Genomic DNA, 25,630 nt, shown 5'->3' with positions numbered 1-25,630 from the left:
AGTTCTTTTGGACAGAGATTTTTGTTTATTAGCCCATTATTCTTTGGAGTTATTTTAGCAGCTAACAGGCATACTTGAGAATTATGTGCATACACTGCGGTGGCCAACTAAGAAAACAGTTGTGTTTACTAGTGAGAAAATGCAAATACATCAAGATGGCTTCACATACAGTACTATTTACCATATGCCCCCAGCAATAATTCTGCTGACTTTGTAAATATGGATATTCTGTCTCTGATTATATTTATACTCTGCTATAAAATCATTGTCTACTATTTCAAAGTCCTTGAGACCCGCAAGGAATAGAGTTAGCGTGTATCTGCTTTCAGTACAGGATCTGTGGGACAGATTCTGCTCTCAATTCCACAGATGTACATCTGAAGTAACCCCAGCCAAGTCAGTGGAGTTATTCCTCTTAACACTAGCGTGAGATTAGACTTTGGCCTTTAGAATTGTTTTCAAGCAAGATTTAACTTCAGATACAGTGGCCTTTGTTGGTTGAGGCGTACTGGGAACTAGTCATAAAGCTAAATTCTGTTGGCAAATGCACGCTTGAATCTCCCCTTTAATAGTCCTAATGTATTTTGCATTTTGATGCAGCATTGTAAAAAAATAACATATTTCCATGTTGTTACAACATGCAATGAAATGGCATCACCATGTGGTAAATGTTAGTTTCATATGCATTTGAGGGCAGAATGGGGTCCACATATATCTCTATATTTGTATATATATTTCCATCTTATATTCAATATAGTAAATTGCATATATCACTGAAGTTGTTCCAGACCATGAATTACCATACTATGTGATCTTTACTCAATTATTCAGAATCACATCAATTCATTAAATATTTCTCTTACACATGCTCGGCTGTATATTGAATTGAAGAGGCCAACTATTGAATATTAAAATAAATAAAACCTGTGCTCAATGGCTCTTTCCCCCTCATAATTTTTGGGGCTCTGTTTTTAATCACAATCAACTTAAATAATTTATCACTCACCCACAATGGGTCTGAAACTGTGTTTAGTTTTGCGTAATGATATATGCTCCCTCTGCGTCTACTCCAGCACCTCTTTAAACTTTAGCCAATTTTTATCTACAGTTCCACTTGCTAACAAAAACTGCCAGCCTATTCTACTTAATAATATATTTCTCAGTTTATCAAATTTTCCTTTTTAAATGTTTAATTTACCCACAACTGAATCTAAAAATCCTCCAACAGCTGACATTTGAAACCTTATTAAACTGCAATCACTATTACTGAAACCAGCCATAATAATAGCCTCCCTTATCATAGCTTCCTTATTGTGTAAAATGAAAATCTCTAGCCGCCATGGTTTACCTCTTGTTTTTCAATCCACTACACCGGATCCTACCTAACGTAAATGATTATACTAGGTGGGTAACTTAAAGGTGCCCTTCTGCAATACTGTTATGCTGGGGTCAGTAGAGTAGAATCAGGATGCTGCAATCAACCCTCATGCTCACCCAGTTCGTCCTTGGTGAATATTCTCAAGCATTTTAAAATTATTTCCCTCGCTAATGCCTCTTTTGTGTCACCTTCTGTGATGATTCCAATCAAGTTTACTTTAGCAATATTTAGGAAACAGCAAATTCTAAGCAAATATTGCAGAATATTGGCAGAAAATAGCAGATGAAATCTAAGCAAAAGTATTCAACACTGGAAATCTGGTTTTAAGAGTTATGCTCATCCACTAGAAACATATCATGTGACCTGCATATCCAAACAAAACAGCTTGAATTTCAAATGGCAAATACTCACAACAAACTGCCCACATATGAGCTACAAACCAAAAAATGTCCACAGCAACTATTCATAGAGTAATTTTGAATAGAACACACATTTTAGGAAAATCAGGTTTATGTACAACTTGTGAACAAACAGATAAAATCCACTAGCCATTTGATTCTCTATAAATTTTACACATCTTATAAATAATAACACAAAATTGCTTTAGTGACCTTACCTATAAATGAAAGGAGCTACTGTGGCAGTGTTTGGGTGACTATATTGCTGTTGTTGAGGAAGTTGGACGATGCCATTTCCTGTGACTTGTCCACTGCTTGCAGCCATTGAAACAGAAAGAGCTGCAGAAGAACCAGGGGTCAGAGCTGGGCTAGATTCTTTTCCTTCAGAAGAAGCAAGATTACAGGAAGTGGAGGCTTTCTCATTAGCTTGTGATTTCGTTGTCGATTGAGACTGGTTGCCCTTTGTAGTCCTGAATTTTTCAGACTCTTTACTTCCTGCACACACAGGTGAAGCACTCTGCTTTGCTGTTGGTACCTTTGATCCAGGTTTTGGTATCCCACTAGAGGAGGGTATTAAACTTTCCTTCTTGGCTGCTGTAGTCTTGCTCCCCTTTGGGATCAAGCTTGCAATTTTTGAGCTCTTCTTTGTAGATGTTTCAGTGACCTGGTCCTTCTCTTCCTTTACTGTTTTCTCAGTGCAAACTTTATTTTTGTCCCTGTTCTTTTCCTCTTTGTCCTTTGGCTGTAGCAAAGACTTTTTATTGCTGAGATTTTTGCTTCCAGCTTTTGGCGGGGTTAGCTTAGGTGACACTTTAGGACTGCTACTGGTGGAGCCACCACTATTTAGTCCACTGCTAAAGCCATCCATTTCACCACACTCCGAAAAGGTGTCATCCTCTCTTCCACTGTCATTGGGTCCTGAACTTGATGACAAGGGGGGTCTTAAAGCAGTCCTAGCATTAACCAGCTTGAACTTTTCCAGCATGGATTTCTGTCCAGATGAAGGGGGTTTCACTCCTTCAGAAAGGGGTGGTTTGAGCCTGTCTGAAGATGGAGTAGGGGAGGTGGCGGGACTAGGCTGCTTCACGGACAGCATGGTAGAGGTGGCACTGTGTTTGACATTCATGGATTTGCTGCGCCAAGGCTTGCTGGCACTTGGAGAGGGTATGGCAGAGACCGGCTGCTGCCCAGTGCTGATGGGGTGCTGCACATTTCCATTCATGCCTGCAGATGGATGAGGGCCTTTTGGTGAATCTGTTAAAAAAAAAGCGAGAATCATATATTTTGTGATGATAGAATTATTTTTCTTCCCCCTGCTCTAAAATAATATTCTAATTAGTTATACCTTTAAAAACACAGATACAACTGAGCTTTCAAAAACGGACGGAAAATGCAGTTTATACTCTGTCATGTTGTTTTAGAGTATCCATCTCTCAGAGCTGAGGAGAACATGGAAGCACAATGTAACTCTCACTTCTGAAACTAAAGCTCTTAATAATTAGAAGATTATAATCGTATCTTAATATTAGATCAAGAAAGCCTTCTAATCAGAAGATGTCCCAGATGTCAGTAAATTAGCAAACACCTCAAATCACAGAATTGAGACACTGAGAGGGAAAAAGATGGATTTTGAAAGATAACAAAAGTTAAGATTTTCTTTTCTGGTTTTCGGGTAATATGACACTTACATTGAGAAACTTGTACTAGAGACAATGGTCTAGGAAATACTGTTTCTGTTCCTACAAGCAAAAAAAGTCTAACACATATACCAACACTTCTCTGGGCCACTGCCCTGAAATGTCTAATTTAATTCTACCTTTTAGTGACCATATTTATTTGCTAGAACTGATCACAGAGGTTTGATTACAGTGTATTTTCCAGGACAGGAGAAAATATATCAGAAAGCATCACTGTTGACAGTACTTGATAGCAGTAGAAGCAGTTGCTAGCTCTGCAACAGCACAACACTGACAGTTATTTAGGGTCTGATTCTTATTTGCTTTAATGACTAGATCCACAAAGGGGATTTAAGTTCAGTGTTGTAATACCTAATTTCAGGCCCTCTGCTGCATAGTGGAATCCGCAGCCCTATGATAGACACCCAGACTCCCTCCTCTACATGAGTTAGTGCCTAAGAATATGATTCACAAAAGCCAACAAGTTGAGCAGAAAATTGCCTATGCTAGCCAATAGGAATGCCAAGGAGAGGGGTGTGGCCCAAGCTCCACCCCTCAAAGGGATTTAGGCGCCTACTTCCAGGCTGGAGGGAAGCACCTCCCTCCACCCAGGATTTAGAGCCATGAACCCTCTCCTGGAGTTAGGCACCTAAGTCAGGTCAACCTTTTTTTGCCAAAAACAAGGATGGGGAGTCAGTGGCCTTATACCCCACAGCCCAGTGCATTCATCTCAGAAGTGAGAGACCTAGTTTCAAGGCTCTACTCTGACTCACGAAGAAGAGGGAGTTGAACTTGGGTGTTTCCCAGGTTGGGTGTATGCACTAACACCCAGGCAATAGAATTTTCCAGACTGGGGGGGCTCTCAGTCTTCCCTGTTGAAGCTGTTCCACTCTATAAAATAATTAAATATGGACAGGAGCAGAGGCTGGGTTCTGACTCTAACATCCCAAGGGAGTGCCGTACTCACTGGACAATAGGGTCATTCTCACTCTCTTTCTGGCCCAAGGGATTATTTATTTATACAGAGTGAAACAGCTTCAAAAGGAGAGATAGGGAGACCCACCCCAGATTACCCCCTAGGCCAGTGGATCTCCAACGTCCTGGGGGCGTGCTCTCACCACCAGGCTATTAGGTAGAAGGCAGCTTCAGCCTGGGTCCAAATCTGATTGACCTACTCTAATGTGACCTGAGTCCTACCAGACTGGATGCCACAGGCAAGGTAGGGGACACCTAGTTTGTTAATCTTGCTGAGGGTTAGGTATGAAGTATGCACTGGATATCAAGACTCCAGCAGCCGTGCACATACCCATCAGCAGAAACCAAGTGCTTCTCTACATGAACATTTAGTTCTCGGCAAGTTGGGGTGTGCATATCTTTTCCCCGCTAGCCTGCCTAGTGCTCACTGAAATGGGACTAAATCAGAATACATTAATGAACTGTTAATATGCATCAGCAGAGTCTATATGGACAGTTAGTCCAAGGCAGGTTGATTTTGGATAGATTCATGCATGCCTCAAATTTACCATGAACAAACGGTTCATGTAGACTCACCCTCATGTGTCTAGGGAATGTAGGCACATGCTGGGTTAAGCGGCAGCTGAAGTGGGATTTTGAGAATCTCAATTTTGGACTTAGGTCCTAAAGTGTGAGGTAGACCACTAAACCCCTTTATAGATTAGTCCTAAAACCCATTTACACTGCCAGAGCAGGACAAAAGGGCCTTAGTATAAATGAGAATCAAGCCCTCTGTGTAATAATCAATAGAGTTGAACATATTTTAAACTCTAACCATATTTTCCAACAAGCAGCCTGCCTTCTTAAGCAAAACAGATTGAAGTATGAAAAACACATACATTGGGAATGAGCTCTTTTAAATTAAGCCCACATTGCTAAGTGTGGGGGCCTGAGTAGTTGAATGCTATTTGCTGGTTAACATTATTCTGTGGCATCAGAGAAATGACGTGTTAATGGTGATTAAACCCATTAAAACCCCAATTATGTTCTCTAAATTATTGTGAATAATTGTATTAGCTCAGATAATGTTTCAAGTTAGTGTGTTTTGTATTGTTGCACAGAACACCAGGAGGGCTACTGAAAGGATGCTTAGGTGTGTCCATATTATTCAGTGTCAATTTCAGAGTGGCAGATACATCTGAGGCATGACTACAAAACGTCCGCTTGAAATACTATTCATGTCTTACCAAAACTGCACTTAAAGCTTTATGTGGAAACGTGAGCCCAAGGTCCAATAATCTAAATATTATAGTTAGTGAGAAAGGGCACTAGCAGCGTTTCTCCTTTGAATGCTAAGCCAGGGCTATTTACAATTCCATTTCTTGCACTATAAGTTCTATAAATGAAAGCAGGTTACCCACTCATAAGCAGGGCTGGCTCTAGCTATTTCGCCGCCCCAAGCATGGCGGCACGCCACGGGGAGCGCTCTGCTGCTTGCTGGTCCCACGGCTCCGGTGGACCTCCTGCAGGCGTGCTCCACCGGAGCCGCCTGCCGCCCTCCCAGCACCCGGCAGAGCACCCCCCGCGGCATGTTGCCCCAAGCACGCGCTTGGCGCGCTGGGGCCTGGAGCCGGCCCTGCTCATAAGGAGGAGTAGAGGCTTGTAAGTATCCTGGGAGAAGGGCCCTAACTTTTCTTTAACAAAACCAAAATATATCAGTATTGACCCAGACTGCACGTGTATCATAACAATAGGCACCATAGATCCACAAAATCTGTTTCTTCCTAACATAAATACAGTATTAGTTAAATTCAAGAATCCAGATCCTAGTGATGCCATCTATCAGTTCAACTATCTCCATCTTAAACAGATGCTCTGTCTATCTTAGTGTTTCTAGCACTAGCCACCATAATATGCAGGCCCTGCCCAGATGAATTAGCTCTGCATGCCTATGCCCACAATGGACTTCACAGACAATTCTGCTTTTTATCCTTCCCAGGTTACAGGAAGCTCTGTAGGATTTAGTTACTGTGAGAAAACTTCAGCAAATAGATGGGTCTTACAGTGGTCTTTAAAATAGGTCAGACTTTATCTCATTCTAATCTCGTCTGGTAGCTCATCCCATAATTGGGAATGCTTTGAGACAGATCCTTGCCTTTTAGTGGTATGAAGCAGTCTACTGAGCCACCTCCTTCCCAGCCACCAGTGCAAAGGCTGTGGTTGGGTCTCTATGATTTTCTGGTGAGCCCCAGCTGCTGGAGCAGAGCCTAGGGGCTGTGGATTGCTGGCGTAAATTATAGCAAGATTTAGGCTTCTTTAATTTATTCCAGGGTCCGATATGGTGGCTGATGGCTCAGGATGGGAGGTGAGCAAAGACTCCTTTGCATTCACATCTGGACATGCCACTGAGCACTCATTGATTACACATGAGGACTGGGGCCTTTATTTCCAGTTTTCATGTATTTCATCATTAAAAGTGTTAAAAATATATGCAGACTATATATAACAATATATGAGTCCACTACATTCTGGTGTGTTAACTCTGATATTCAGGTATCTCTGTAGGCTACCAGTTTTAATTGGTGTTCGTTTACTTACAAAAAGTACGGATTTAAAAAAAACACACAAAACCAACTCTCCCTTACCATATCTCCTTTGGAGCAATATTAAGCTTGTGTAATGAAAAGACAGTAGTAAACAAAGAAAAAATTCCTTTTTGGCATTTCCTCAATAATTTGTTGTGCTGTATACACAGCAAGTACCCACAGGCGCCTTGAAGTCACTGCTTCATAACACATATATCACAAATTGTAATCAGCACCAGATAAGTTACAGATGGACTGAGAGCTTTAATTTGGCTCTTAATCTTTAATTTAAATCACACCCTTAATGTTCCTTAAAGAGAGTTGTTTCTGTGTCCAAGCGTATTATCGATAGTTCATTGTACAATTAATAAAGTGGAATAAAAGGATTTGTTTCTTGATACAGAATGACCTTGTCTCCCAACCTAAATGCATTCCTTGAACCTGCAGATCTGTTAGTGTGCTGTGCACATTCAATTCGACTCAGCTATTTATTATACGACATCTGTCCCCATCTTGTGGTAATTTTGATACAGAGTAAATCCAAACAAAATATATCTGTGTATTTCATTTTTACATTTTAGTTTTACATCTTAAATCTGTAGGTCACCAGCTTATAAGAGAGAGAGGTTTTGATTATTATAGCATAGGCACACTAACTTTTCTTCAACAATAACAACATAAATCAATATTTCCAGCATGTTGATTCAGACTGCATATATGTAGGCTTGGCAGAATTCAATTTTTTAAAAATAATTTTGATGGAGTGTATTAATGTTTATTGTAAGCTTTTTTTTCAATTTCTATCTATTCAAATTTTCACAGATGAGTGTAATTATGGGGGGACAAGCAATAATTATTTAATGACAATGTATGTTGAGATTCAAAAAGTTAAAGCTTTAAAATAAAAATTGTCAACATAACACATACGAATATACTAAGTAAATATCCTTAAAATCAAATTCTAAGAAGTTCTCAAGCAGCATTTGTCTTTCTTTGCCTGTCCATAAGGCCCTTCATTTTCAGTTTTCACTGATTTTTATTGAAAAATTCCCAGGTTTTACATAAGCTATTATTTGTGGGGGGGCTTGTTTGTCTGTTTTTATTGATTTCTATCACAATTCTGGACCACTCAAGTATATGAAAATACCAATTATGTGAAGAAAATCTAATACATCACATTAGGTAGATGTATTTATGTTAATAAAGGGTAAATACGAGGCTCTCTGTTAAAATAAACAATGTAATGGAAGATATACGTACACATTCATGTGCATGCATATGTGCACACATTGTTAATGTGCAGTCCATGAAAAAAAACATTAAACTGCTTTCACTTTCAGTTTTCTTTCTTCTCGCTATTTGTTGGGTTTTCCTTATTTTTTTTTGGTGCTTTAGTCCCCCCCAATGTTAACTCCAATATTTACCCAGAAAACTGTGAAATTAATTTATTGTACTGATTTTCACCTGCTTTTTTTTAATAATAAACACGAATAAATTCCTGGGAAATTTTAAACAAAATAAAAACTGAAACCTTTTGTGAATGTCTATTGTAATCAACGGAAATATGTTTTTGTCAGTTTGTGTATGTATGGTGAAATCAACATTTACTGACATTTATCGAAAAAAATCAAATCCTTCCAAGTCTGTACATATATCATGGCAATAGGCATCAGAGATACATGAAATAAGAAATTCTGTTTCCTTGTAACACAAATATTGTATTAGTTACATTCCAAAATCCAGATACTAGTGACACCACAGACAAATGTAAAAGTCCTTATGTAATTTACGTTATACTCTGTCAGGCCAACTATCTCCATCTTAAACAGATGCTGTATTGTATACCAGTAGTCCATCTTTATGGATAATGAAGTAGAATAAAAGGATTTGTTTCCTGATACTGAGTGATATATTTGTGTATTTAATTTTTATATTTTATTTTTATGTTTACATCTTAAACTTGTAAATCACCAACTCATATGGAAGTTTGCATATACAATTCAGTACAAATGACAGTTCAGTTGTTGCCTACATATATGCTAATCAGAAACAGCCGCTCACACAACTTTCTTCCTCCACTTACTTGCTCAGATTTTTCCTGCTAGGAGAACAATTATTACATGGTTGTCTAAAGGGACAGGGATATATGTATATAAGCATATGTTACTGGATCAGGAGCATACACCAAGAAGAATGCTCTGACCCCTAAGCATTATCTTACAGTGTTTTTTTTTTGCTTTCGAGAGACTTGGATTGGCGTAGTGAACTGCCATCCTGCACTACATCTCCTATATGCAGATTTTTTGACAGTAGCCAATGTCAGATTTGCCCTAAGGCATGTAACAAAATAATGGACACAAAATGAGACCAGGACAAACATACAGGCCTAATAATACTAGTATAATAGAATCTCTCATGTAACATTTCAGGACCAAAGCCTCAGTTGTAGCTTAGTTAGGGGCTTGTGAAATGTACAGGTATGGACATTTTCCCCACAAGCCCACAGAATGGCTGGGGAGCCACTCTGTGAAGGCTACTTCATCCCCTGGCTGAAATAGTTCTGTTCACCTTTAATGCGTGTCTACTGTAGGGCAGAATATTGCCACCTAAAAGAACTTCATACCACATAGAAGTGCATACTTCTGTACAATCCCAGTCCTTCTTTATGTGCTACAACCACACCTGTTCTATTGCCTTCATGGAGGTGAGGGACTGGATTTGCCCCTAAGTGCATGGCCAATTTGTCAGAATTGTACAGAATAAAAGCAGAGTGGAAATGTTATTATGAGTGGTGCAATGATGGTTCCAAAGATGCAATCTCACAATACATTTATGTATTTTGAGGAGAGAGAGGATTAGTATCAAGTAGCTTTAGAAATATTTTAAAGGGTGAGTGACTACACATGGAAAAAGGGAAAGTTAACAAGGGAGTCGGATGTGACAAGGGTTTTACAAGGTGTGTTTACTGACTAAAATTGGAGTGTTCTGTAAGAGTTAATATATGAGAAGGGAGATAAATAAAAACAAAACAAAACTTTCAATTTAGCAAATGTCATGCATATGAGTGACCCCATTCAATTCAATTGGAGTTGTGTGAAGGGTTAGACAGCAGCTTAGACTAGCCAATAGGTTGTTGACAATGAAAATATGTGATCATAACCAAACACTTTCAAACCAGTTTGCCCACCCCACATGCTTACTGCTTCTTAGGAAAACCTCCACAGGAGAGCTACATATGCCTGCCCCCAAAATAGGTAACAATATCTTATGTTACAAACATTCATAGCCAGAAGTTCAGCATTTACCTTTATTAGGCATTTTTTTAAAGTATTAAGTGGGGTAATAGTCATATGACTCCGTTTCACTAAAGTGAAAATATTTCAGTTTAAACCCCACACCACACAAATAATTTAGGGCCAATAATCAAATTCTAAAAATCTTTTTTTCAGCACGATGTGGTGAGAACATTAATCAGAACATTTGTTCTTTCCTACTCTCAACTGACAAAATTTATCTTTCCAATTCACGCAATGTTGCACTGTACAGTCCTTCCGCAGAATGAGTGCTATAGATGCAGTAGAACAGTGATTCTCAAAGTGTGGTGACTTGTAACATTGGTGGTAAGTGGGCTGCAGTCAGGTTGTATGAGGTTTAGTTTAAAGTATACTATCACTGACTGAAATTCTGAAGGTGGTACACCAAATACCGTCTGAGAATCACTGCAACAAGTTTATACTGGGGGTAAGCGTATAATGTTGCAGGGCTGTTCTTCCTAAGAAATGTGAGGGGAAATTAATCTAAATGACTTCATCCTCGTTATTTCAAAATGAAAGAATTATTTCTATTATTTTCTTTTTTATTTATTCTTTCAGAAGCAGACATTCCATTAAGACATATACTCTCACTGCAGCGGCAGCTCAAGGCACCAGCGCTCCAAGCGTGTGCCTGGGGCGACAAGCCGCGGGGGGCAGCCTGCCAGTCCCTGCAAGGGTGGCAGTCAGGCAGCTTTCAGTGGCTTGCCTGCAGGAGGTCCACTGGTCCCGCAGATTCGGCGGCAATTCAGCAGCGGATACGCTGAATCCCCAGGACTGGGGACCTCCCGCAGGCGCGTTGCCAAAGGCTGCCTAACTGCTGTGCTTGGGGCAGCAAAAAAGCTAGAGCCGCCCCTGTCTCACTGAAATCCCTCCTAAGGATGTAGCATCCAGAGAAGGGAAGAAAAGAAAAAGATCAGCTGACTGAGCCCATATGAGCCAACTCACTGCAGTCTCCTAGCATTGGCCTGTTTAGATTTTTGTTATGTCTTATGTACTCAGCACCCACACGTCTTAATCAAAGCTACCATAAAGTAAACTTTAACTCTGGCTGAATGAGTTTGTGGGTAAACTCTGGCTCTACTGAAGTCAATGGCAAAACTCCCATTGGCTTCAACAGGGTCAGGGGGAGCGGTTGCTCATGTAAATTATTCCTTATGGAATACACTCCTACTTATTTATAAGTTACAATTGAACCTCAAAAAGGGTCCAAGAACTGTCAAGTTGTGAGTAAAGGTTTGGTCCAGATCCGATTTTGGGTCCATTCTTGGTTGCATTGGAGCACGATTGGGCACTTGAATCTGTAAATGTACGTCCATCCCTGACAGTAACTGAGTTGGAAACCATGTTAATTATAGAATAACTGGAGTGTCAATTATTACCAATTCCTGATAACATGTACCGTGTAAATAACCTTGTGTAATGTATTCAAACTCATACAGCATATCATGAGTCATACTAAAGAGAACTATGCACTATTATTGGTCTGAGCACAGGCCTGGCAGTCTGCAGCTCCTGAGTTCTGACGCCTATTCACACAATGACTTCCTTGTGCAAGCCATTTAACTTCTCTGCCTCAGCTTATCTATCTGTAATACATACATACTTACCATACAGGAATGTTATCAGAATGGTCACTTATTATTTTGAAAGCATTATACACTGGTTCTACTTGGGCTGCTAGCATTAATTTGTCTCGTTGTAGTGCCCATGGCAAAGACAATGCATTAAAAATAGAGCTTTCAGTTCTCTATACTGTGTTGCTGTGGGAACAAAAAAACTTTTCAAGTTACTTTAGTAGCAAGTGCTAAATATTATTATTTAGTAGTAGTACTATTAGTAAGAACATTTGTTTCATAAATTTTTTCTATATATTAATGCCAGACAAGTTCCTAGATATGAAAAAGTTGCTACTTAAATTTGTCACAGAAACATTAAACAATATACACATCATGATAATTAACTTTAAAAACAGTTTGGTGCAGTTATTTTTCTCTTTGGGCAAGGAACTGATATGGTGGATTTTGACACACTTTTCTGCTTGTCCTTTTAGAATCTTAGGTGAAATATTTTGCTATCCCAGCACTCACTATAGTTGTTTTTCCTCATTAACTTCTGCTTTTATATATATGTCTTTAAAATAAACTTGTACTTGGCTTATGATTTCATATCAAATCAATGTGCTCAGATCTTTGCTGCTGTTATTTGAAGTAAGAAAAAAGGGCAGAGACAGAAAATTTGAAATATAGTACTCGGTTGTTATGCAACATTACGTTTCCTATATCCTGGAAAATGAATCGAATGATTATATACAAACAAAGCAGCCCTTATCCTCTTGCAAGTGATGACTTCACTAAAAGTCTGATCAAGGTTCTCATTCTGTGCAGGGAAGAAATGGGAAAGTAAAGAAATCCATCACAGAAAAAGCCACATAAATGTGCATTGCACGGCAAGCCTTAGCAGTCCAAAGACAGTTTGCAAGCAATGAGCTGAGAAAAACTGGTATCTACAACTATGGAAAAAAGTTTCCCATCTTTAATCATTCATTCCTCCATATGCTGTTGTTTCAACTGTAAACTTATGTCAAAATCATGTAGCATTTCTAAAACCTAAACTATTGTACATACCTTCAACTCAGGCAGCCACACCTCCTACTGCATAAGTCCACTATAGTATTTGTGAACTATATACTGTCTGCTCAGTACATATCCTGTGCACTTTATGGATTTAGTCTGCATGTCTTGCTATAAGCAAGCTGATAAAATAAAATCAACTACAGAGCTATCCAAAATACTCGTCCCTGATAGTAAAAATAATGAAATAACTATTGAAAGGATGGATTTATATCTTCAGATGCTGCTAGGGGCAAACTATGTTCATCAGAATTTTGCAGAAAAAATCTGGATAGTTGCCTGTTGCTTAGATGAAGAACATTCACTGCATATTTGTTCCTCCCACAGACCCCAAGGATGCAAATGGGTATTATGCATATTGTATCATTTTCGACTATACTCTAACACAGAGATATGAATAGAATGTCGTTCATTATACAGAGAAGAAAGAGGGCCTGGAGTATTTACACAACTCACAATACTGAATTTTCAGATTCTTCTTCTTGAGATTAAGAATAAAGAGGGACATTTTCTAGAAAAACTGCTCCACAGGCCAGGGAGGAGATCAAGAAGTGATGGGGATGAAGAGGAGAATGAATTAAATCAGTAAATAGAATAGGAGCTTGTAATTAAAGATGAAGCAAAATATGAAATTTGAATTTTAACCCTTTCAATTTTTTCAGAAAATGGGTTTAAATTTGAATCCCCAGGTCCAAACTGACTTCTCAGATTATGTCCTGGTCTGAATATGCAACCCGAAGATTTTGGTTCCATATCCCACACGAACTGCTGATTCCACAGAGGATCTGACCCAAAGCACACTGAAGTCAATGGGATTTGGATCAGACTCAATATTTCCCCCATGAAACATCAAGTCACCTTTTACTTCAGCGAATCTCATGAGATTTTCACCAATGAGGGTAAAAAGATTGCAATAACAGTTCACAAGATTTCAGTGCTGATTAGTCCAAACCCACATTTGAGCCCTAATTTAGCTATGAACTTGAACCTAAACTCAACACCACCTTCCTGGCCCATCTCTAACTATGATTTTTGTGTTACACATGGGATTGTTTCTTTTCTGCTTTCAGACTCTGGTGTTGTCTATAAACAGTTACTGGTGCCTTTTCAACACTTACCTTTTTCATTGCTATTTGCATATTGTGGAGGCTTGTTTTTGTCAATGCTGTTAAAGCTCTGACTTCTCCGATTTAAATTAGAAGCTCCCTGGACCTTGGTACTGCTGCCTGCAGCTGGCACCCTTGAGGGCCCTGGAAGCCTAGAACAGTATAATCAGAAATTACTTTGTTGTACAAGATGCAAACATATGGAACGCACACTTTGTCAAGTATCAGACCAAAGTATGGAACCAGTAAATGAATAACAATTATTTCACATAATGATAATGAATGACAGGAATCAAGTTAGCTAGATTCAAGAGGGTCAATGAAAATAAAAGTTAACCCTAACACACACAAAGGGGGAAAAGATGTTTTATAGCATCACAGGAAATATAAAAATGCTTTGCATTTTCCATTAACATTGCTAAAACAGATTCACCTACATATACTATAAAACAGTCTAATATTTTACTTAAATATATCACAGTCTGTTTTCTGGAGTAAATACGATAAAATTGACTAGAGAACATAACAATAAAATATTTTGAAGAAATACCCCAAATGCTCGTAATCTGGTAAATACTGTAGTTAATTGCATTTATAGCACAATAATTAGACTTTTACTAATCCACTGCACTCAAATACATTTTGAATAGCTATTGGCTCTAGCTCTAACTATATTTCACATTGGTCTGCATATTTATTATCTCAAATGCAGAATGCTGAAAATAAATATTCTAAGGTAGATATTGCAGATGTATGTATGCCCTATATAAGAATATCATGCAGACTATACAGATCATTTGTTACTATTTGCTGCCACCATCTGAGCCTTACTGTGTAGTAGTGTTATGAAAAAAAATTAGGAGCCATTGTCTGTATCATGTATAAAGCATCATTGTATTTTGCTTGATTCAGTTCTCTGGCATATGATTATTTAAAACAAGTCTGCTTCAAATTTTCTCCATCACCACTGTAAATACAACTCCCCCTGTCCCTTTTATACAACACATAATAAAATACTCAGATCATCAACAGACTTTTGCAACAGGGATATAATATCCATATTCGGTTACTGATGGACTGCAAATGTGATGAGTAATTTCAAAGACTTTGCTAACAACAGCATGAATTATTGTAGAGTTCTCAAATGATACTAGTATCATCATATGATGCATCATGAAAGGGCAATAGCTGGAGAAAGGAAAGAAATGACATTATAAAGGACTCCAAAATGTTAGATTTTTATAAATGTTTTGCTTAACACATTGGTACATCAAAAATGTTGAAATCATTTTTACTGATTTAAGCCTCAGAGAGCTAATCCATTCATTATTTTTATGGCTCATTCTGGCTGCCAGCCTGCCCCACTAGTCTCTGTGCTGAGACCAGAGCAGACTGTCTCTACAGCTGTATGCATTCTAACCTTTACCATGACCCGTGAATTCTAGTGATCTTCTGTTCCCTGAAGAATGCACTAAAACAAACTTAAAAATCCATTTGCTTTTTCTCATTACCCTAATTTGACAGGCAGTCAGAGCCCTGAGATCATTTGTCAAAGGTAATGAGAAAAAAAAAAAAAAAGCAACGAGAAGGCATGAGCAACACTGGAAATTCATCTGTTCTATTAAAATGTAAAGTACTTAACTGTATATTTTACATGCCAGAATCCTTGAACTTGCAGCCATAAGCACATTATACATGAGGTCACTTGCTCTGCATACTTTCCAATTTACTTCATTTACCGTCATTAATTGAACTCAAGTTTTCAAATTGCCCTTGCAGAATCATTTTAAGCAACCAAGGAAATGCAAAGTAGGAAATAACAGATAAGGGACAAGTCACATACCTCTGATCAGGGCCTTGGCAACACTGTCATAGATTTAAAGTATTAGACAATAAAACTGTTAGCCTACACATGCTGAATGGTGGACAAGACAGTCATGTCAGCAATAAATGAGACTGAAGACCTATGATCACAGGCATAAAGTGACTATACTCTGGAATGGCTCATTGCAAGCTATCACCAGTCACTCAGATTATATTAGTGCACCACATTATGAAATGCAAGCTTTATTGTGGATTACATTATTTATAGTTCATTGTTCTCAGCAATGAACTGTAGAGCAAACAGTGTGATTAATAAAGGCATTGCTTATTATAAACACAAACTTACAACAGCAAGAGGGACTTTTCTTTCTAAAAATCTGTTTGTGGATTTTAATGGTCATGAAAGTGAAAGATGAGCAGCACTGGCTCGAGTGGACAACAGGACAGGCAGGGAAAGTGTGAGTTTCTGCACACAGCTCTGTCAAATACACTTCAAGCTTTAGCTTTAGCTGAGGTCTCCAAACCCAAGTATCTCATGAAGAGGGGCTTAGCTATGCTACTCCAGGGACAGCAGACACAGTCCGTGACTGTTTGTCTGCTACACTTTTCTCCTCTGCTTGGGAATTTAGGGAATTTAGGGTTGCCAACCCTCCTGGATTGTCTGGAGTCTCCAGGAACTAAAGATTAATCTTTAAAGACTATGTCATGTACTGAAGTTTCCAGGAATACATCCTGCCAAAATTGACAACTCTATATGAACTAGACTTGTGTGATGATTTTGTGATGTGGACACAGGGTCCTTTGGGAGCTAGAATGGCCTTCCAAACACATTTTCACTTGTGACCCATGGAAGAAGTTGAGTCAAAAGCTATTCTAAATCCCTAAGCTTTCTAACCCCTCACATCTGATAATTTACATGCAGGACACAAAGATGCAGGATACATAACAATCAGAAATATGGCTAATGGTATTGTACAAATCTGCTTTTGCCAGTCAGGTGCAAGGCTTTCCCATGACAAAGCTCTGTGGTACAAAACTTGCATGATTACACATTGCAATGTTTACTTATGTCCAAAGAATAAAATACCAATGGGCACTGACTCAGTTGAGTATCACTAATAAGCAATAAATGAGAGATATTAACTGACCTAGAAGTCTTTTTTTGACTGGTTGCAATTCCACTGTGATTAGACTGAGTTGCATATCTGGCTCTCAGACTGTATGAGAAGAAACAGAGAAATTGAATTAAAGAATTTTTGAACACATATAGAAAGCACACACTTACCAGCAAACTATGAGTTAATGTAATGCAAGCTGAACATGTACAGAAAACCCAAATTAATCAGCAAAGAATGAATTAATGTGCAGATTATGAGTAATGCAATGTACAGATTATGAAATAATGGACAGTGCTGTAATTTGCCTCACTCAGCAGAACATATTAACGTTTAGGTATAGACAGTTTGGAAAAAATTTCAGAATGGCCAAGTTTCAGTATTGGTAGTGCAATCTGCAACTGCAAAATCTGTGTTTGAGTTTTTGCGCCCGCAAAAAGAACTGCAGGCAAATATGTAAGTACTTTTGCCTCCAGCTACCTGATCTGGATCTGCAATTAGGTAGTTAGAGGAGAACCAACATTCCGATTTGCAGCTACATACCCAGTGTGAACACAAAATGCAGATATAAATTGAACCCACCAAAGGAAAGGCATCTGAAGAAGTGAGTTTTTTACCCACGAAAGCTTATGTCCAAATAAATGTGTTAGTCTTTAAGGTGCCACCAGACTCCTCGTTGTTTTTGTGGATACAGACTAACATGGCTACCCCTCTGATACTTGACACCAAAGGAAAGATACCCTGCTGATAAATGTAGCCATATAGAAATGTTCACTGATGTTTTCTGTCATTATCACTCAAGCTAATTGTAACAAAGTGCATTGGTCAGACAGATGCTTTAATAGGTGACTCCTGCTATTTATTTAGGTTTCCTGTTACACTCCATAGAGAGTTACATCTTAGCCTCTTAAAGCATGCAGAGGGCATTTTTGCAATACAAGACATGTCTGTACTAGGGGATTACTACAGAACCCTGTTGGAAGGCCAGACATGTGTCCCATCAAGCAGGAGATGCCTGTGCTGAATCTCTGTTGCCTTATAGCCAGTTTATGCCACTTCCTAGTGCAGTGTGGCTCTACACGAGCGGGTCTCCCAGCAGTTTGCATGAGGAGTTTGTCTGAGGCATGGCTATGGGGAGAAGCTGCAGCCAACATACTCTAGCTGTTATGGCTGATACAATGTAGAGCAGCTGTCAGGTCTCAGAGCCTCAGATCATGGGGAGGCACAAAGGTGGTTTAAATCATAGGTCAGGTGAAATGGGAAATCGGAGCCTTAGAGTTTTTGAGGATGTGGGAGGAAACCAAATAAAATGGCAGCTCCACTGTGACTGGTTTGGCATAAACCCAGCAACTCCCACAGTTTATATTTTTAAATCACTGCAGTAGTAGTAGCAGCAGCAGCCACCACCTCTGGCATATAGGCCCTGTATAATAGGCTGGCACTGTTTGCCAGAAACATTTCTCCCTGCTAGGAGGTATTGATTCTGGTAGGAAAGAGTTACGTGGTTTCTGCTGATGCACTAAGGTAGGCAATGTAGTAGTCTAGCTGAATATAGTGATTGAAAATAGTGAATACAGTGTAAAAGTGACACCTCAGCATTATGATGCCTTCATTTGACCTGCCAGGGTGACAAAGAGGTGGGTGGGAGACCTTTTCCAACTGTGAGATATTAAGGCAGAGAATTATTCTTAAATATTCAGCCCCTAGCAAAAACAAGACATTCTGGTTCCCTTTGAGCTTCAAGTGCCCAACCTTTTATTGAGAAAGTGGGAACTTTACTTTGTGTTCATTGTTGTTAATTTCTGTGTTAATAAACACAACCCCAGTAAGGGGTCACAGTATGGCCTCTAAAAATGTGTGAACTGCGTTTGCAGGTTGGAAATGGCCCCTGCTCACACACTGTTTGAAAGAAATGAGAGTATATGAGTCCTAACACTGGGGTATGGAGCCACCAAAGAGACAGCAATGCCACGGCCCTTTGGAATAGACGTATTGTATAACCTCACAACAGCGACAATTCATGGTTTTAAATGACAGCATCTCCTCTGGGATTTAAAATAATACTTAGCCCATGTTCTATATATGTGTGCACACATATTACATAATATTTTATATCTTATATTATATTACAATATTAAATTGCCCGGCTCATGGGCAATTTAAAGGGTCCAGGGCTCTGGCTTCCATTACCGCAGTGGAGCTCTGGGCCCTTTAAATCACCAATGGAGCCCTGTCACCACTCCCCCAGGGTTCCAGCAGCGGGGCTTAGGAGGCGATTTAATGGAGCCAGGGTTCCAGCCGCTGCAGGAAGCCCCGGGCCCTTTCAATCGCCAGCCCGGGGAAGCTGGTCCGGTCCGGCATGATGAACTGGCTCTTGCTGGTATGCTGGACTGAACCAGCTTACTTCTGCTGTCAGGACAAATGAAGGCATCATAATGCTGAAGTGTCGCTTTTACACTGTTTGGAAGGCACACTAATAGAATGTGAAAATTATGATGTGTTAAAAAATTCCTGAGTGTAATTCCTGAGTGTAAGACAAAATGATGTAAGTACAATTAACACAGACAGTGATTTTTAAAGCAAAGTGAACAGGATGTATCTCAGGCACTGACAGAAAGCTGTGCACGCCATGTACAGCGATACTGTACTATAGCTTTTTGACCTAGAAGAACAATAATTTTCCAAGGCAGCTGAAAAGATCAGACAACTATGACTTCTTTGTGTTCTTGAGCTTTTGGTGTGTCAGCCTGCAGGTACAGAGTGTGTCGTTTCCATTAAATGAAGACAAAATGCAGGGGGATATTCAGCTGAAGATGCTTCCTAGCAAACTCTCTCTCCCTATGCATCTAACCCTTTCCAAGTTCAGGGAGCTTCTGTCTTGAGACTGCTTTCAAATCTCCAAAATCTCTTTAAAAGCATTGCTCAGTCTCAGCACCAAGTCAGTCCCTCTGTTTCTGAAAACCGAATTCATTTTCCAAAGATATGTGAAATAAGCGCAGGGGAAGAGGGAAGAGAGAAAAAGGCTGTCAGCATTAAATACAATGGGTTTATCCAGTCCCTAATTACTTTTGTTTTATGTCTCTTGGTTAGCACTAGACCACGATGGACCCATTAGCTTCTTGCACAGCTATCTTTTCCAAAACTGCTGGTCCCACACTTACAGATGTGACCACAGGTGCTAGAACTACAGGTGCTGGGCGTGCTGCCGCCCTCCCTGCCTTGAAGTAGGAATAACAACCAAAATACATCACATTCAGCACCCCTACTATAAAAATTACTCCAGAACCACTGGATGGGACCTTCAACACATCAAAAGTCTAGCATTCTTGCAAGAATTATACTACCTTTTAAAAGGAAAACATTGCCAATACAGCCAATTGCCTACAAACATAATTTGGCAGTCAGAAAAAAAAAATGAAGTTTTGCAAAACATACAGTGCTCTTTTCTTAGCTGAAGGCTCACACTCATATTTGAATGCATTGTTATGTGTTAATCTAAAGTGCATTGAAACTTGGGGTTGGTAATTGCCGCTTATCTAAGATAATTATAAGATGCCATTAAGTTCCTTAATAGTTCCTGGTAGCTGAAACAATAGGGACTTTCAACCAAAATATAGGCACATATCACCACCAAAAAAGAATGCACATCAGGCCACTCAGAAATATGAACTATGTGAGAGGAGAAGTTTCACTGGGTATTGTTTGTAGTAGAGAAGAGAGTGTGAGTGAGTGAGAGAGAGAAAAAAAAAACAGCACTAGGAATGTGGCCCCAAGGAAAGCAAATGACTTGTCTATAGTTGAAAGTTAACGTGGATTAGGGTAGAGTGTAAATTTAAAGCACAGTAGCTGTTCCTGACCACACTCTTATTCCAGAACAAGAGTGCCTTATTCCTGTTTAGCTCCTATACATAGGAACAGCTCTGTGTGTACACAAGCTCTAGAAGAGAGATCTTGTGGGCTAAGTGCTAACTGGAAAAGGGGCTCAGAACTATGAGTAAAAACACAGTATCTTGTTTGATTCCTGCTATGTTCCAGGAAACAAGATGTTGTACACACTTTGTAAATAGACAAGGACCGCATCAAATAAAACAACAACACATGACTCCATCATAAATTTTTCCTCCTAACTGCAACGACCCACAAGACCCTGACTTTTTGGCTAACTGCTCCCATCAGAACTGGTTGTAACAGTTAAAAAAATGGCAGTCAATGCAACCTAATAGATAGGCACAAGACCGAGGGCAGCAGTACTGCACTGCATGATTAAGAAATTTCTATTTGAACAAAGTACTAAGAGTTTGATCCAAAGCCCTTTGAAATCAGCTGGATTCTTTCCATTGATTTCAATGGGCTTTGGATGAAGCCCTAACATTTTTTTTCTCTTGCAATTTAAGGAAGCAGAGACTGCTAACCTAGACGCAACAATCCCAATGGCTAATTTCTGTTGTTGATCTTTAGGCCTGATATGGGTGCAAACAATGAAACAAAACAGAATAGGTCAGCTGCAAGCAGGGAAATGGGCTTTAAAAACTGCTCCTAGCAGGTGCATGAAAATGCTCAAAAGTTTCCATAAGTAATAATGGTAAAGATTCTTAGATGCCTGTCCACCAAAGGCATCGGAGGACGAGGTGGGGATCAGAATTTTAATTTTACCAGAGCAAACTGTGGAAGGATGAGGAAAGTGTAATGAACTCATCAGTTCAAATGAGCATCTGTGAAGAGTGAGGGTGAAGGGCAGACACTGAATTAATGGCAGACTTTGGAGTCAACTGCAGGGAAATCTGTCTACTTACTCGCTTGCCTGCAGACAAACAGTATAAGAACAGTAATAGCTGAGTGGTAAAGGAAGGAAGGAATGAGGAGGAGGAAGCTCCATTAAATTGTATACAGCACATAAAGCTGAAGGATGGAGCTCATTGGAAGCTGGATACACAACATGAGTTAAATTGACAAACCCCAGCTTCAGTGGAAACCCATGTAATGATTCCGTATATCCTTTACTATTTATTAAAAACAGAGTCTTTCTAGCAGCTGTTGCTTTATAGTGTGATGGTAGTGTGGCAATCCATCTATAATGTAAAGGGTGTCCTGTAAGTTGTAATTCTGAAAATATCAGCCATGTGATTTGTTAAAGTTGCTGGACACTTTAATTCTGGTTAGGGAGAGAAAAAACTCAAGAACAAAAACAGAAAGCAAAACAAAAGCAAACAAAAAACAGAAATAAAAAGTTTTCTTATGGGATCAAAATCATTTCATTTTACTGAGTACCTGAATTTGACATGACAAGGTACACTCATACCACGTTGGTGGGATGAGTGCGCACTATAGCCGGATGAGAATTTTCTGTCAAAATGATTTTCAGGTAGAAAATATTTTTTTCCCCAAAATCAAAAAAAATTCTACCAGAAAATTTCAATTTTCCCTAGGGAAAAAAAAAAGACAGCTCCCTGGCTCTTCAGCAACTCACCTGGAAGGAAGCTGGCAACCTGGGACCTCAAACTTCATGACTTCCTATGCTCCCAAGTTCCCCACTAGGCAGGCTGCCACAGAGCCAGGGCTCCCCACTTCCCCAGTTACCCTAGGCATCTTTTTGCTTCCCCATTATTTTTTATGCTTTCTCCACATTGACTTCCTTCTTGCAAAACAGAGTGACTTCAGATATACATAGATCATTCAAAGCAGGGACTGTGCCTTTGTATATGTTTGTACCGCACAATCGGGCCTCAATACTGATTGGGGCCTGTGAGCACTACCACAAAGTAAATGTTTAATTACAATTAACGAAACAGGTAAATGAAATGACAGGTGACCATCTAGGGTGACCAGATGTCCCAATTTCATAGGGACAGTCCTGACTTCTAGGTCTTTTTCTTATATGGTTTCCTATTACCCTCCACTCCTGTCCCGATTTTTCACATTTGCTGTCTGGTCACCCTAATGACAGCCCTTAAAGACACAAGAAAGGATGTCAATAAAATAACAAAAAGAAAAAAATTACTAAAAACTGCCAACAAATAATAACTTAGCAATTTTAGTTCAACAGGAATATAAGTACACTTAGGTATCTCAAACACTTTTTAAAAAAAATCATTTTTACCAAAACAAAGCACCCCATTAAATAATAATGTGCTGCAGAAGTGTCAGATCGGGATTGCAACCATACAGCAATATGTACGTATAAATATACATACATATACACATTCACCTCTGATTGACTCTGTTTTAGCTCCACTAAGGACCCAGTAACAGAATGGGTCTATCTCAGAGTACCTATGTTAATTTCTTGTCTTAAAGCTGCAAAAGAAGCAGATGTATAATGAATCTCTTGTACCAGATGGCAGGAGAAAGAGGGAGCTGCATAGCACTTAGTTCTTGCTCCCTCTTATTTCTATCCTACTTCTTTTGGATCCTTTCATACCATTCTGGATAAAACAAATTCGTTTGTGGATGCTAAAATAAGATTGAGGTTTTTAGGGCCCCAATTCCTCAAGGCAATTAAAAATGCTCCTAAATCCATCCCTATTCAGCAAATGTATAAGTGTTTTGTTGTATAAGGATGGACTGCTGAATTGGGGCCTAAAATAATGAGTCATACTCATGGCTGCCCAGAGGATTGAGGGGGCCTGGGGCAAAGTAATTTCAGGGGCCCCTTCTATAAAAAAATTGCAATACTATATTATCACGGGGGCCCCTGTGAGGCCTGGCGCAAATTACCCCACTTGCTCCCCCCCACCCCCCACAGGTGGCCCTGGGAAAAATAAACCGTCCGCATCTTGGCACAAACCCAGTTTTGAGAAAACTTCCTGACAAGGTATCACTGGTTCTCAGCATCAGCTAGTGCTAAAAGGCACTAAAGCTCATTAAAAGGGTTGGACAAATATTTTCATTCAAAACTTTTTTTGGATCGAAAACTAGGGGTTTTTAAAAAGCAGAAAAAAAATCACAGACAATGTCTGCTTTCCTTCAAAATTTGTTGTGTTTTTTTAATTGAAAAGCTGAAATTAGTCTGCCAAAACCTGAATATGGCTTGGGGTGGCCAAATATTTTCTGCTTCCTGTGTTTGATTGTTTAAAGAAACAATAAAAAAAATCTGCTTAAAAAAATCCAAAACTTTTGAAGCATCTCAGCTTGTGACCAAACACCTGAGCCCATCCAGTCAGAGATTTTTCCAGGTTTCTGATACTCTGCTGGCTTCCTTGACTCGTATCTGTCTCCATAACTTTGGGTTCATTTAGGTTAGAACATAAGAACAGCCATACTGGGTCAAACCAAAGGTCCATCTAGCCTAGTATCCTGTCTACCGACAATGGCCAATGTCAAGTGCCCCAGAGGGAGTGAACCTAACAGGTAATGATCAAGTGATCTCTCTCCTGCCATCCATCTCCACCCTCTGACAAACAGAGGCTAGGGATATCATTCCTTACCCATCCTGGCTAACAGCCGTTAATGGAGTTAACCTCCATGCATTTATCTGTTTCCTAGAGACTGGCTCCATGGGGTCCCTCACAAACTGGAGACGGTTACTATGGGTTTGTCTTTAGTATAGCTTATGTACATACTCCACGAACTGAGCATTTGAGCTTGTTTCAGAATCTGGGATGAGCCTATGTTGTGAAAACGGAAATGCTCAAAGTAGCTCCTGCATGTGAATGGACACAGGGTGCTAAAATTAAATTAACCCAGGGATTCTCAAACTTTGGGGTTGAGACCCCTCAAGGGGTCACGAGGTTATTACTGGGGGTCACGAGCTGTCAGTCTCCACCTCAAACCCCGCTTTGCCTCCAGCATTTATAATAGAGTTAAATATATAAAAAAGTGTTTTCAATTTATAAGGGGGGGAGAGGTCGCACTCAGAGGTTTGCTATGTGAAAGGGGTCACCAGTATAAAAGTTTGAGAACCACTGAATTAACCCCTCTGAAGCCTCAGGAAATGCAGGGGGCAGTCTCCCTTGGTAGAGTTGGGAAGGATATTGCTCTTCTCATGTGATCCCTTCCTCAGTGGCTAATTTTAAATGAAGCTGTCCTCCCCTGACATGAATCTCCCTATGGCACTGAAATTAAATAGAAACTATAATTTGGCATTTGAGAAGTGAAAGGGATGGTAGCCCTAATGGAAAAGCTAACAGCTTGGCTCTTCTGCAAGCCTCAAACTGCTGAATGAGCTTTAGGGTAGGGAAGGCTGTGCCTCCCAAACAGCCTGGCCCTGCCCCCATCCGACTCCCATCCACTTCCTGCCCCCAGACTGCCCACCTCAGAATCCCCGACCCATCCTGCTCCTTGTCCCCTCACTGCTCCCCTGACACCTCCTCTCCAACCACCACCCCAGGACCCCACCCCCACCAACCCCCCCTGTTCCCTGACTGCCCCAACCCCTATCCACCTCCCCACCAAGTCCTGACAAACCCCCAGAATGCCCATGTTCCACCCCCCCTTCCCCATCCCCTGACCGCCCCCCCCCCCAGGACCTCTGCCCCTTTCCTGTCCCCTGAAAGTTCCCAGGACTCCCTGCCCCTTATCCAACCCCCCCCCGGCCCCCTGCCATGCTGCTTACTCCTGCCTCCCCCCTCGACCAGAGCCTCAGCGCACTGCGTCCAGGAGTGGCCCTGGACAGTGCTGCAGGGCGTGACTCCAGCGGGGCCTAAGTTCCCAC

At 40.0% G+C, this 25,630-nt stretch overlaps 1 protein-coding gene across 1 annotated transcript in view; it reads right to left on the bottom strand.

Moving 5' to 3' along the window:
* Positions 1-25,630, bottom strand: part of NAV3 (neuron navigator 3) — a 376,671-nt gene that overhangs the window by 179,269 nt on the left and 171,772 nt on the right. Inside the window, exons 6-8 of the mRNA XM_050935670.1 lie at positions 17,014-17,082; positions 14,054-14,193; positions 1,995-3,030 (exon numbers count right to left, since the gene is read on the bottom strand). Coding sequence (XP_050791627.1) covers positions 1,995-3,030; positions 14,054-14,193; positions 17,014-17,082 — 1,245 coding nt within the window. The remainder of the gene's footprint in view (positions 1-1,994; positions 3,031-14,053; positions 14,194-17,013; positions 17,083-25,630) is intronic.

Source organism: Gopherus flavomarginatus, chromosome 1 (assembly GCF_025201925.1).
Source record: "Gopherus flavomarginatus isolate rGopFla2 chromosome 1, rGopFla2.mat.asm, whole genome shotgun sequence".
Taxonomy (NCBI): Eukaryota; Metazoa; Chordata; order Testudines; family Testudinidae; genus Gopherus; species Gopherus flavomarginatus.
The sequence above is the reverse complement of the archived record's forward strand: the minus strand, read 5'-3'. Positions and strand labels throughout refer to the sequence as shown.